The 14,799-nt window shown below is 34.2% G+C and overlaps 1 protein-coding gene across 1 annotated transcript in view; it reads right to left on the reverse strand.

Moving 5' to 3' along the window:
* Septin7 (septin 7) overlaps positions 1-14,799 on the reverse strand; it is a 42,258-nt gene that overhangs the window by 14,986 nt on the left and 12,473 nt on the right. The window contains exons 2-5 of the mRNA XM_052189388.1: positions 11,750-11,856; positions 7,636-7,736; positions 6,133-6,267; positions 439-556 (exon numbers count right to left, since the gene is read on the reverse strand). Coding sequence (XP_052045348.1) covers positions 439-556; positions 6,133-6,267; positions 7,636-7,736; positions 11,750-11,856 — 461 coding nt within the window. The remainder of the gene's footprint in view (positions 1-438; positions 557-6,132; positions 6,268-7,635; positions 7,737-11,749; positions 11,857-14,799) is intronic.

The following is a 14,799-nucleotide window of genomic DNA, read 5'->3' on the forward strand; positions in this document are numbered from 1 at the left end:
TGAAGTATTCTAAAATTCATTTTAAAAAGGTATTTTGTTACACAGAAACCTATAAAGATAATGAGATAACAAATCTAAAGTCTATTTTGAATATAATACAAAGTTGCTGTTATTTTTAAAATATTGTCCTAAAATAAAATTAAAAAAAAAAAAAGTATTGGAAAAGACAGACTTTCAGAAATTTACCTTAGATTTTGAAAGTGCAATAGGTAACAATACAACCACAATAAGATGAGAAAAATATATCATTAAGAATATTACTGCAATAACGAGTTTAGGAGAGAAAGCTTTAAGTAATACAAACAAAATTAAGATTCAGGAGAAAATAGAAAAAGCATAAGCTTGTAAGAATAAGCAAAAGATAAATGGACTATATTGTTCTAAAAAGCTATTAATTACAAGAACAGCTGGAAAACATATAAGTTAATTAATTCTTACCTGCTTTTTAAACTGTTGGCATTCCTCTGGTGTAAGTGTGTCTGCTTTGGCAATTAATGGGATGATATTCACTTTTTCATGTAAACGTTTCATGAACTCAATATCCAATGGTTTAAGTCTGAAATATATAGTATTTAAGATGACTAAATTCATCTGAGAAAAAATTCTTCACATCTTCAACAACTAATACAACAAGCTACTTTACTTATCAGAAACACTCTGACGATGTATTGGGTGAGCCAACAGACAGAACATAACTTTAAGAAGCAATGGAGTGGTTAAGGAAGCTTTTTGACTCTTGCCTGTGAAATACCCTGGTCATTGGGTTTTAGCCCTAAAGAGGAATTGGAAAAACCAGAAATGCTCCTAATAGTATTTCCTAGAATCTGCTTTATATTTATTAAGGTTCACAAGGTGGTTAAATTTTTTAATCCATGAAAAATTTTAGTCCTCTTTTGATATATGCAATACTTGCTGTCAACTATCTTTCTCAGACAAAATACTAAAAGTCAGTCTTCGATATGCCTCTGTTTATGACAATCTGGCTGCTGTGTTCTAGCACTTATACTTTCAAAACCAAATACTTCCACTGTGGTGCTTACCATCTAATGTGGCCAGTATGCAGCATCTAAAATATATTCCCTCACCAGCTCTTCTAGAATCTTCAGGATCCTCTTTAAGCCAGATATTTAAAGGATTATTTATTAATTTTATGTATGTGAGTACACTGTAGCTGTCTTCAGACACACCAGAAGAGGGCATCAGATCCCAGAGGGTTGATCCACCATGTGATTGCTGGGAATTGAACTCAAGTCCTCTCAAAGAGCAGCCAGTGCTCTTAACTGCTGAGCCAGCCCATCTCTCTAGCCTTGTAAGGTTGATCTTTAACTTATGCTTCCCAGACTTTTGTTCTAAGTCATCTTCATTTGTTAACCCTATATTCTGTGTGACTAAAATCACTACAGTCATTTAGGGCCAATAAGTCCCCAAACTATACCCATTCAAAACTTCACTCAGATGTTCAAGACATCGTCTAACTCAGTGCTTATGCTCCTGCAATATGCCATGTTCCTTAGAATCAAGAGCTCAACCTGAATCTCCATTTTTCCCTCCTCTTCTATGTTTTCTATCTCAGCGCATGGTAAGTACTACACAATATTCTCAAACACTTATCCTGGAACACTACCTAAGATTGCTCATTCTTTTATCCTTCATTTCCTGAGATTGTCAAGGCCTGCATGAAAGACACACAGGCACTAACACAAATACTACCCTACCCATTTTCGACCCTTTATTCAGACCACCAAGAATTCAACAGTGGAGAACTACATAAGCCTTTCTGGTTTCCTAGCATACTACCCACACAACTACTACCTCAATCTGACAGAATCATTCATTGACTGACAGTCTTACTAAAAGCCATATTCTTTAGTTGCTGTGACTCACCAACATTGTGAAGACAGATATTCTCTCCTTAATCTACTTGAAATGTGCCAGCATTTTTAACCTGTCATAATTCTTCAAAAGTGCTATACTTGAAAAGTGTCACAGGCTACTACCATCCCTGCCTGGAACACTCTTAAATTTCATACTCCACCTATTTTGCTTCCCTAGTATTTATTCATTCTTTTAGACATGGCTGACAGTCCAATCCCTCTGGAAATCCTTTTCTAGATGAAGAGAGGCCTCAGCATTTCATGTGCTGTGTTAGGAAATATTTACCCTGTGTTTGTTTTCCCATTCTAACATGAAAAAAAAAATCCTTTTAGTTGAGTGCTTTTATCTCATTCATCTGTGTTTTTTAGCACCCAGCAAAGGGGCAAAAGGTTCCCAAATATTTGTTGACAAAAGAAGTAAAAGGCTGCCATTTTCTCAAGTCTTTTAGAAACCACAGTGAAGACTGAGTCTGTATACTTAAAATGTTCTAGGGACTATAATTAATGTTCCACAGTAATATGTCAAGATAATGGAAATGTGATCCCAAAGGATATTCCTTAACTATATAAGGAACAATGAGAAAAATTAAAGAATGGCTGAATTTTGTTACAATTCACTGTTATAAACAGTGATAAAGGCAAAATTTAGTTTTTAACAGAATCTTAACAGCGAACAGTATAAAACATCATCATAAAATTTTCAGTTTTTATACTTAAACACAAGGATATTATATTTAAAAGCAATACCCAAGTTCTGCTTTAATTCTATTATTTAAATACTATGCATTTAGCATAAGCATCACAACTTTTAAAGAGGAAGGTACATATAATAGCTGTGGCAGAAACTCAGGGAAGTCAATGTCTTAAGCATAAAGAAAGGGCTCCAGCAGTCACAGGAGTGTGTGCTGGTATCTGTAGCACTGGGGAAATGGAGGAAAGTGGGAGCTCAAAGCACATTCCAGGATAGACTGGTTTATACAGTTGAAATATGATAAAATAATAAATAAAATCAGGACCAAAGAACATTGAAAATTAAATTGTAGGGAAAAGGGTAAAAACCTCCATAAAACTCTTCCATACTCTTGAATTAGTATAAAAATATCAGCCGCTTACAAAGAGAGTTAACAGCAAAAACCATTAATTCAACATGTTAATCATATGGTGGCTAAAATATTTTCTGTGCCCATTTAGTTTTCTAAGATCAAATTAATATAAGAATTCAAAGTGTGTGTGTGCAGGGGCAGGATTAAAACACGGTCTTAAAGACCCAGGCGAAACTTGAACCTACTATAGAGCCAACCCTGAAGAGATTACATGTTCAGTTGGACAAATTAGTTTTGAAACAATAAAAAGACCTTTATATACAATTTCTAGAAGACAAACCTGCATTAAGGGAAAAGGTTATTTTACTTGAAAGCCCGCAACATAATTTCAAACCAAACAACAAACATTAACTACATATATTTCCAAATAAAACTCATTGAGTGATCTTTGTTTAAAGTGGCAATCAATATTAAAAGGATAAAACAGCATTTTAATATCCAAAAGCTAGCTTTTAATAGCAGTTACTGAACAGTGAACAAGACAAATGAAACAATAAAAAATGAAATTTAAATCGCCTAATATCCAGTAATGACACAAGTAGGTGATGGAAGAAGGAACTGATACTGTATTGTACAGAACTGAGGGACTCACTGAAGACCTGTGTTTCCTTTGCCAGATTGTATGCATTTTCAGCTTTCAGAGAGCAGGCCATTTGTAATCTGATACCAAATTCACTGCCACAGTCTTTAATTTAATCTATAAGTATTGCAAATCAACAGGAAAAATGTTGCTCTATCTCTAAAAATTATTAAGCTAGTCAACTATTTAGGAATAGATATAGGAAATAAAAATTTTCCCTTGTGAAAATCAAGAAATGGATTAAAGCCATATCTATAATTTGAATTATAATTTCATTTCTTTAAAAAAAAAAACTCTTATTTCCCATGTAATTTTAAGAGATAAAAATTACCCTCAAAGGAAAATAAGAATGTAATTTCATGAGAATCATAACACTTGGAAAGAGTCCAGACTTGTTATAAGCTCACTCATTTCTACTAAATGTAGATGATATTATCAGGCTGACTCCTAAAACTGTGCTAATAAAAAGTTACTAGGACTGGACAGTGGTGGCATATACCTTTAATCCTAGTACTCAGAAGGCAGAGGGAGGTGGATCTCTAGGAGTTTGAGGCCAGCCTGGTCTACAGAGCAAGTTCCAGGACAGCCAGGGCTACACAGAAAAAAAAAAAAAAAAAAACCCACCCGACAAAAGAAAAGGAAAGAAAGGAAAGGAAAGAAAGGAAAGGAAGGGAAGGAAAGGAAGGGAAGGAAAGGAAGGGAGGAAAGGAAGGATGGGAGGAAAGGAAAGAAAGGAAAGGAAAGGAAAGGAAGGAAAGGAAGGGAAGGAAAGGAAGGAAAGGAAGGAAAGGGAAGGAAAGGGAAGGAAAGGGAAGGAAAGGGAAGGAAAGGGAAGGAAAGGGAAGGAAAGGGAAGGAAAGGGAAGGAAAGGGAAGGAAAGGGAAGGAAAGGGAAGGAAAGGGAAGGAAAGGGAAGGAAAGGGAAGGAAAGGGAAGGAAAGGGAAGGAAAGGGAAGGAAAGGGAAGGAAAGGGAAGGAAAGGGAAGGAAAGGAAGGAAAGGAAGGAAGGAAGGAAGGAAGGAAGGAAGGAAGAAAGAAAGAAAGAAAGAAAGAAAGAAAGAAAGAAAGAAAGAAAGAAAGAAAGAGAGAAAGAGAGAAAGAAAGAAAAGAAAGAGAGAGAGAGAAAGAAAGAAAGAAAGAAAGAAAGAAAGAAAGAAAGAAAGAAAGAAAGAAAGAAAGAAAGAAAGAAAGAAAGAAAGACTAGAATGATTTAAGACACATAAATTCAAGAGCTAACTACATGCTCACAGAAAGCCGTATATGAAGTGATTGTGTGACAGTTTGGGGGTTTGGTTTCTAAGAAGTAGACAGGGGTGAAGAATTAGCTGTCCTGAGGATTGATTGCAGATCTTTGAACTGAGCTATATTCTAGTACATGGTTTTGTTTTGTTTTGTTTTTATCTATTTTTAGCATTTTTTTTCTTTTGATAGGATCTTGCTACCAAAAACATAGCCTAGGCTGGTCTTGAATTTGTAATCTTTTAGCTTCAGTTTTCTGAGTACTGAGATGAGGTATGTGCCATCAGAGCCTGCTGACATGTCACATTTCTAAAACAAACAAAACAAAAAAACAAAAATGAGTCTTATAAGTAGATGCTGGTTTAGTGATATAAACTTCTGAAAATAAGGCATAATATTAAGCATAAAAGAAACCTTTCTAATCTTCCCACAAATAGTGATCCCATAACTATGGCTCCCTGTGCTATCAGACTGAAAGCAAGCATTACAGTAGGACAAAGGAAGAGAAACCAAAAGCAGAAGAGGGAAGGAGGGTATACTACTCTAATTTGAATACGGGATACAACAACTACTACTACTATTACTACATAGTTTTATATCATATAATAGTCTAGTTCCTTCTGGCAGAGAAGGTAGAATTGCCAAGTTAGGTGGTTAAATTAGGCTGTGATTTATGCCCCCATGGACAAAAAAAAAAAAAAAGGTGAAGATTAATGGGAATATTAATAGCTAATCGTAACATGTATCTACCCCAAATAGTGGAAGAGTAGAGAGCTTTTGTTCTGTTTTTGAAGAATGGGTTAGTTACTATCAAGAAGATAGTATCAGGCGAATGTCTTAATAGTTTAGTCTTAACTACTTAAAATAGTTAAAACTGACTTAAAATGATCTTCACAGTTAAGTTATAACAAACCACTTACTGAAAAAAAATAGCATAAGAAACTATTGGCACTTAGGCTTATTTTTTATTAACTTTTCTAATAGGTTTATAAGAAGCTACTTTGTTTATAAGTTGTTACATTGGCGTTTACTAGAATCTCTATAAATTCAAAAATTGTGGCTGTCTTTTTAATTTGGTGGTTCAACCTCTTATAAAAGTGAGGTTAAAACAAAAACTTCAAAAAGCTATTAGTTTTAAGATCTCAAAACTCAGACTGGAAACTGGAAATGCTTCCTACCTAGGACTTAAACAAGCCACTTTACATGGAATTTGGTTATTTTATAAAGGATCTAGTTTCAAGTACTCCGACATCATTATTCTAAAACATGCATATAAGAGGAGTAATTATACACAATAAAAACAATGATGTAGCAAAGCAAAGCATCAAGGTACTGACCCATGTCCTGAAGGAGCAATGAAGTATAAACAACACTGCACCCTGTTATCAGGCATCTGACGTCTGTTCACTCGAGATTCTGCATTTAAGTAATCTTCAAATTTACTATCAATGTAGTCGATAACAGGCTGCCAGCTGTATAATGCAGACAAACAGAACAATTAAGTTGCAATCCTATAAAGAAACTAACTGACAATTAAAGGATAGTAGTTTTAATTTGATAAAATAATTCACCAGTAGAAAACATCTCAAATTTTTCTACATACTAATTCAAAAGTAGGTAAAAATTAGGATTAGGGAGATGGTTCAACCACTAAATAAAGCATGAGGACTTGTACTATAATCCTTACAACCATGTAAAAAGCTAGGCATAGTGGCAAGTGCCTGTTACCCCAAACGTGAAGGACGGTGTGAGGTAGAGATGGATCCCTGGAGCTCACTGACCAGTTGGCCTAGCTAAACTGATAGGCTTCACCCAGTCTCAAAAATTAAAAGGTAGACAGCAATCAAGGAGACGCTAACCTAGACCTTGGGCATCTACATTTGAATGTACATACATACATACATACATACATGTATATAAAACACCATGAAAACACCAATCCCCTACACACACACAGAAAAAAAAATAGATAAAACTACATGAAGTATATCTTGATTCATTATTATCAGTCATATTTAAAAAAATGTGTGAAAAAACTTTGATAATTAGTAATTATTTACATTAATAATTATATCAATGATAAATATTTTACAATCTGAAAAAGAAAAACTGCATCCACAGTTTTAAATTTCCAACAAAGATTAAACAATAAAAAAGAACCTGATACATTTACTGGGTATATTTTAAGAGTTGAAAAAATGTTAATTAACTAAAACTTAACTTCAATGTGAATTGTAGTTCCATGAGTGTTTAATTTATCTATAACACCAAAAAATTAAAGTCTAAAAACTTAGTTATGAAATATAATTTATATAACAAAATTTGTTAAAAGGTTTAAATTTATAATTTATATAAATATAAGAGGTATTAATATATTATAATAGTAATAGATGTGTATATACTTATACATATATATATATATAAGTGGCATTATTCCACTGTATAGAGAAAATTCAAAGGCTGAAGCAAAAGGATTTAAATTCTCAACTATCTTAGAACCCAAAAAGATCGTCTCATAACACCAAAAGAGAATAAAAGACACAAGAATCCAAACCAATCCAGAAAGCAAGTAAGAAATACAGCAAAGTTGGTACAAGCCCTAATCATTTAATATTAATGATTCTCACTGTTACATTTTTGTTATTCTCTTTTTGTTTTTGTTTGTAAGGCAAGGTCTCACTGTATATTTCTGACTAGCCTGGAACTTGCTATGTATATAGTCCAGGCTTGCCTTGAACTCAAAAGATAATGCCTGCATCTGCCTCCCACCTGATAGGATTAAAGAAGAGGAAAAGGTCTAACTATACTGGGAAACAATGAGGAAAAACCACTAATCTTACCAATTACTATTATCCACTGCATCTCCGAATCCTGGAGTATCAACTATCGTCAGCAGCAACTGAACACCACCTTCTTTGATTAAAACTTTGGATTGCTCCACCTGTAAGAGTCATTGTTGTACATGTTAATTATGGATTATATGAGTTGTTTTCTATTACAAGAGGCAAGAACACTCAAGTTTCTCAAAACCAATTTTGGAAGCTGACTGCAAATTAAATCAAACCACCTGAATGCATTCTCTCTCTCTCTCTCTCTCTCTCTCTCTCTCACACACACACACACACACACACACACACACACACACGGCAGCGGTGGGGGTGTGGTGGGCATGGTACATACATGGCTGTGGAGGCCCAAGGCAGATAGATGCGGGAATCGTTCATGCACTGAGACAGGGTCTCTTAATTGAACCCAGAGCTCACTGACATCACTGGTCTGGGTAGTCACTTTGTCTCTGCCACACCCACTACCTCTTTACAAGGGTTTTGGATCCAGATCACAACTCAAATTTTCATACTAGCACCAAAACTACTTTTAATCACTGAGACATTTTTCCAGCCCCAAATATCTTAAAAATAACATCTTAAAATCTTAATTATGGCCATTAGAGACCTAGTTACTTGAAAGAAAACTACATGTAAATGGTATGGCAAACTCATCTTAAAGTGTCTTTAGAAGTTTTAGTGTTGTAGGAAAAGAGCCTCAAACTATAGCTCTAGTTCCTGGCAATAGATTTTCTGCAGGTCCCAAATGTATTGCTGAAGGTATTTATCATTTATCCAAAGCATATTCTGTGGTATCTACCTTCCAATGTCTGAGTGAAAACAAACACTGCTTCAAGAGCGAAATACTTCTCCCAGGGGCTAAGTTAACTTAAAGAAACCAACACTTGTACTCAATCTTTGAGAGTCAAATACCTAAAATGACGTTAAGATTACCAGATTTAAGGAGCAAATGTGATCACAGGCATGTAAAAAGTGGCTTCTGAGATGACAAGATTGGTCTTTACCTATACTGTCCAATACAGCAATTCTTGATTACATGGTTACTTACCTCTTGGACTGTTGATGAGTGTGATCAAGGAACTGAATATTTAGTTGTATTTCATGTAGCTAACAAACTGAACATTATATGTTTACTGCAATCAAGGGTTTTTTTTTTTTAAATGAAACTAGTTTATTATCGGGAAGATATTGAAATTTGAGGAAAGAATTGAAACTGGGGAAAAGAAAACAAGCAATCTGAACATACCTGTCTATGGAAGGCTTGTTTCCTATCTCTTAGGTAAGCCTTGAACTTACCATGCTATTTAAACTGCTCTGACCTTGAGTTATATGATCAGTGAAAACTGAGTATCCCAAATATAAGCATATTTATCTAATAGCAATTAGAATATTTGAGGATACCAATTAAATATTAAGTATGAGGTCTATGGATATTAAAAACTAAGTATCAATAAAGAAAAGAGTTTAACTATTCATCAGTGTTTGATTATAAAACAAAAGTCTAAGAAGTTCAGACTTTAAAATTTTCATTTGGTTATCAAAGGATAATCTGGTCAAATCTACTTCTTAAATTATTTTTAATTCATTCTCGGCTTTTTCATAATAATTAATGATACATGTCATAAACAGAAACAAATGACATTAAGATAATAATTAATAATAATAATTAATGATATGTCACTAAACAGAAACAACCAGAGGCTAGAGTATTGAACGGCTCGGCAGTTAAGAATGTATGTTGTCTAGGAACCAGGTTTGGTTACTAGCAGCTACAGGTGACATACAAGTAACTGTAACTCTAGTTGCAGAAGATATGACACCCTTTTCTAAACCTCTGAACATGCACATAGTGTACATACACATAACATACATAAAACAAATCTGCTCCAAATAGTGTCTGGTTCTCTTATTAACAAATCTTTCTACTCCTTTAATGGTAATAGAAAAGCTTATATTTTAAGACATTTTTTGTATTTAAAAAGATTATGAACACTGAGGCTGTAAGTGGCAAAGTGACTAGTTAGCATTTCAAGACTCCAGGTTCAACCCACAGTACCATTTTTTAAAAGTTTAAGTTACTTATTGCCTTTATAAGAAAATTAAGTTTTTATATACTTTGATGAGTTTATTTATACAGATATTTCCCATCTCTAGCCTATAAAATTCTGAGTATACATACATGATTAAATACAAAGAAGTCAGCAACTAATGAAAAAGATCCAAAAACTGTAAACTATTGCCATTCACAGGATCCAATTTTATCATCTGATTAGTCTATTCAACTAACAGTCATTAAACACCTACAGGATATGTGTTTGTGTGCATGTGTGTGTAAAAGGGAGTGGACACACTACAGCTTGGAGTTGAAACTTGTCTCTTCCATATATTACATCATCTCAGGGCACAATACAGTTTCTGTTTCAACAGTTGCATTTGTGAAGTGAGATATTACTACCATCAATCACATAAAGTTGTAAGACTAAGGATCAAGTAAATTAATAGACATTCACAGCACTTACAGTATTAGCTAGAAGGTGACAACAGTGACTCATTAAGTATTAGATTTTATTCCTGATACAGATCTGGAATTAATTACCTATAGGTTAGAACAATAATGAAAACTTAGAAAATTACCTAACCAAAAATAGATTTTGTAGGTCCATGACAATATCTAGCATATTGTTTTATACCAAATACATCTGAACTTAGAAGTCTATTCTGAAGACTTCATTAAAATTTCCACGCTTCCTAATCTTGACTATTACAACATATATAAAAAATGTTTTTGTTCTTTAGAATTAGAATCTTCAATATTAATCACAAAATATGCCATATAGGTTCACATTCTTACAAATATCTTTCTGAGGGTAATTTTGTTACATTTTCTTCCCTCTCTAAACCAAAGAAAACTAAATGAAAAATAAAATATTTTCTTTACAAAACCACTCCTTAATCAAATGACTAAATTGCATCTGGCAGTGTGTACATGTTTTTGTGCATCTTATACACTGGAATGATCACTAGGACTTTCAAATCTAGCTCTATTCCCACCTGCCTCAATAATGTGCTGTTATTTACTTCATCAGACCACCAACAAATAAGCTTTTAACCAAAAGTTGAGCCAGTGCTACCAAACAAAAATATATAGTGATCTACATTAGTACTTTAAAATTTTTCATTAGCTATTTTAAATATAGTTACATTCTTTTCCTCCATGCTAACTGTTCAAAATCTGCAGTACATTTACACTTGCAGAATATCGTAATTTGGACTACATTTATGGCAAAAGCTCAGGAACAACATGTAGCTACAGGTCTAGAGTCTAGATCAGCAGTTCCCATCCTATGGGTTGTGGCCTCTTTGGGAGTCACATATCAGAAATCCTACATATCAGATATTTACATTACAATTCATAGAAGAGCAAAATTATATTTATGAAGTAGCAACAAAATAACTTTATGAATAGGAGTCACAACATGAAGAACTGCATTATAAGATCAGAAGGTTGAAAAACACTGGTCTAAAGTCTAGGTCTTGCTCTGCCACTTGGGATCCTGTTAGAAATGCAGAAAGCCGGTTGTACCACAAATAGACACAATTAGGAACTGTATGAATTAATAGTTCACCTGCATGCTTATTAAGACTGAGGGGTCATAAATTGGAACATACATAGCTTGGTCGTCTTACATAATTACTAGTGCCATTTAGCTAACATATGGCATTGAGTCATCACAATAGAGTGACTGCTAAAATATGAAACAGTACATGTGGCAATGGAGCACTTGAGATGTGTATGATGCAATTAAGAAATTGCATACTAAACTTTATTTAATGTTATTGGTTGAAGCTTAATCATATGTGCAAAATGAGTATCATAATGGACAACACAACTCTAGGGTTATTACTAGATCACAGTGCAATTTCTAGGAGGGTTGCTGGGGTAATTAAGGCAGTCAAGATAATTCCTCTGATCAGCTAACTATATATGTATTTGGTTTTAATTTAGTGAAGTCATGCTTACTACTTTCCACTTAAGGTCAAATATGAATCTACTTCTATACACCAAATAAAAGTTCTGTTGTCAACGTAACAACAATAGCATATATACCTGTACAGTCTTTTTGATTCTATGAGAAGGCCCTGGATACTCTGGAGAATACAAATCTGTGAGGAATAATGAGTTGATTAATGTCGACTTGCCCAATCCAGATTCACCTAAAAGAAATAGAAGAAAAACCTGTCAAACTTAACAGTTTTTTGACTAAAATAATAGTACTTCACTAGTTAGTGACATTCAAAAATACACTACAAAGACTCCATATTGGGAATGAAGAGATGGTCCAGCAATCAAAGGCTAGGTTCATGATCAAAAACATCAAGACTCCATATTAGAAAACACTTTTTATTTTTTTCCTTTTATTTATTCTCCTCTCATATAATATATCCCAAGCACAGCCTCCCTTCCCTTCACTCCTCCGAGTTTGCCTTGCCACCACTGGTTCTCTATTTCTCTTCAGAAAAGATCAGGGCTCAGAAAAAAATATTTTTGTCCCCAGTTTCATACACTGATGGCTACGGCAGTCAGTTTGATAGGATCTTGAATCACCTAGGAAATAAACTTCCAGCTTCTTTAGATTAGCCACTGGGCAGGAATGTGAGGGATTGATTATTTTTACTGGGGAATATAAATGGGAAAACCCATCTTTAAAGAATGGCCCTGGATTACATAAAAAGAAGCTAGCTGAGAGCAAGCAATCAGCAAAAAAAGATTAGTTAGCTTATATATCAGCACTTCACAGTGAAATAAAAAGTAAAAGTACTAATCTTTATTACAGATAATAATGAATGATCAAAGAAATCTGGGACTAGAAAGACAGCTTAGGAGTGGTTAAGTGTTCTTGGGTTCCCTGCACCAGGTTCTTGACTGGGTATGTGACCAGTTACCTCAAGCGTCTGATACCAGCCTTTCCTTGCTACACAAGACTATGAACCAAAGTGAACCCTTTTGATGTTGCTTTTGTCAAGGTATTTTATCATAGCCACAGGAAAAGTAAAACACTGACCAAATAAGATCCACACTATCAAAGGTTTTTAAAATAAATGTTTAATAGTTTAACACCCATCTTCCATCACCTTTAAAAGTAACATATCTAATACTGTATCTGATACATTTAACAGAAAAGTATTTTAGCAACCAAAGGCAGTCACTTTAAGAAACAAAAAAAGATTAGTTAGCTTATATATCAGCACTTCACAGTGAAATAAAAAGTAAAAGTACTAATCTTTATTACAGATAATAATGAATGATCAAAGAAATCTGGGACTAGAAAGACAGCTTAGGAGTGGTTAAGTGTTCTTGGGTTCCCTGCACCTATTTCAGGAAGCTCACAACTGTCTGAAACTCCAGTTCCAGGTGATCCAATGCCTCTAGCATCAGTGGACACATGCACTTCCATGCACATGCTCAAAAAAGAAAAGGAGCTACAGCATGATTTCTACCATGATCACATACTCTTCAACTTTTTATGTCTAGTATACACTACCAAGCATACAGTTTATTACTGCCAAAAACATACAAGGTTAAAATATATTATAAAACATAATGATTAATGTAATAGTTAACGTATTTTTTACCACTTAATATACAATAACAGGCATGTTTTGAATAAGTAACATTTACAGATGCAGGCTGGGTTCGGTATATAATATCTCAAAAAAAGAATTAAGATCCTTACAGTTATAAGATATCCAGAGAACAAATGCAGAATGGAGCAAGTTCTTTACTTACATTTACATGTGAATCTTTCTAAAGTCAAATGAATAAAAAGCATTGTATAGTTGCATGGCATCTATAAAGAAGTCACTTTAGACCTAAGAATACAGACAGGTTAGAAAGACACTCCATGCAAAAAGAGGTAGAACAGTTATGCTATTATCACACAAAATAGAAGTTAAACTATCAAGACAGTCAAAAAGAACTTGCTATGCTGATACAAGTATCAATTCATAAAGATATGACACTTATAAACAACACATCAATTCACAAAAATGTAATACTTATATACCAAATACCATAACGTCAAGGAATGTAAAGGAAATGATGATAACAGTAGAGAAATAGTTTTATAACTACAGTTGGACACTGCAGTCATAGACAGAAGAACTAGATCAGCAAAAATCTAAGGAAACAATAAAGATCTGAACTATATTGTGAATGAAGTAGCCCTAACAATACAGATAAAACATTGAACGCAGAAAGGTAACACACATTATTCTTTACTGTAAAGTGAAACATTTTTCAGGAATGACTAAAAGCTTCATGTTGTCAAAATCCCACTCAAGTGGATGGTGTGCAAGCTCCATTGGTTCTATGAGAAGTGCATGGCCACAGAAGTGGCTGCTGATGCTCTGGGTGAAGAGCGGAGGGGTTATGTTGGTCTGAATCAGTGGTGGGAATGAGAAACAAGGTTTTCCCACGAATCAAGGAATCTTGACTAACTAGCGAGTGCACCTCCTATTGAGTAAGAGATGCTCTTGTGATAAGACTAAGGAGAACTTGAGAGAGGAAGCACAAATTTGTTTGCAGACGAATTGTGGATTCCAATTTCAGTGTTCCAATGGAATCGTTCTCAACTTGGATATTGTTGGACCAAAATAATAATAATAATAATAATAACAACAACAACAACAACAACAATAACAACAGATAAGGATATTCCAGACCTGATAGATGCTACTATCCCTCTTCAGTTAGGGACTAAAAGAGCTAGCAGGATATGAAAACTTGTTACTCTCTCCAAAAAAAATGATGGTCACTAATGTATAGTCAGAAAAATCTTACAGATGGTAAGAAGCCCAAAACCAAAAACACCCATGATTCAGCGTCTTGTTACACCATGTGTCCTGCAACACAAACACCAACTATTGCTCTGAAGAAACAAAGCACCAAGAAAACAAGGAGGAGGCTGCAGAATGTGCTAAACTCTTAGCCAAGAGAATGAAGAAAGTCAAAGAAAAGCGCCAGGAACAGATCACCAAGAGACGCAGGCTGTCCTCACTGAGAGCGTCTACTTCTAAATCTGAGTCTAGTCAAAAGTAAGTCTAAAAAGAGTAACAATCGGATCTTAAAATTAAAAGTGAAATAAAATATGTATTTTC

Source organism: Apodemus sylvaticus, chromosome 7 (genome assembly GCF_947179515.1).
Source record: "Apodemus sylvaticus chromosome 7, mApoSyl1.1, whole genome shotgun sequence".
Classification (NCBI taxonomy): Eukaryota; Metazoa; Chordata; class Mammalia; order Rodentia; family Muridae; genus Apodemus; species Apodemus sylvaticus.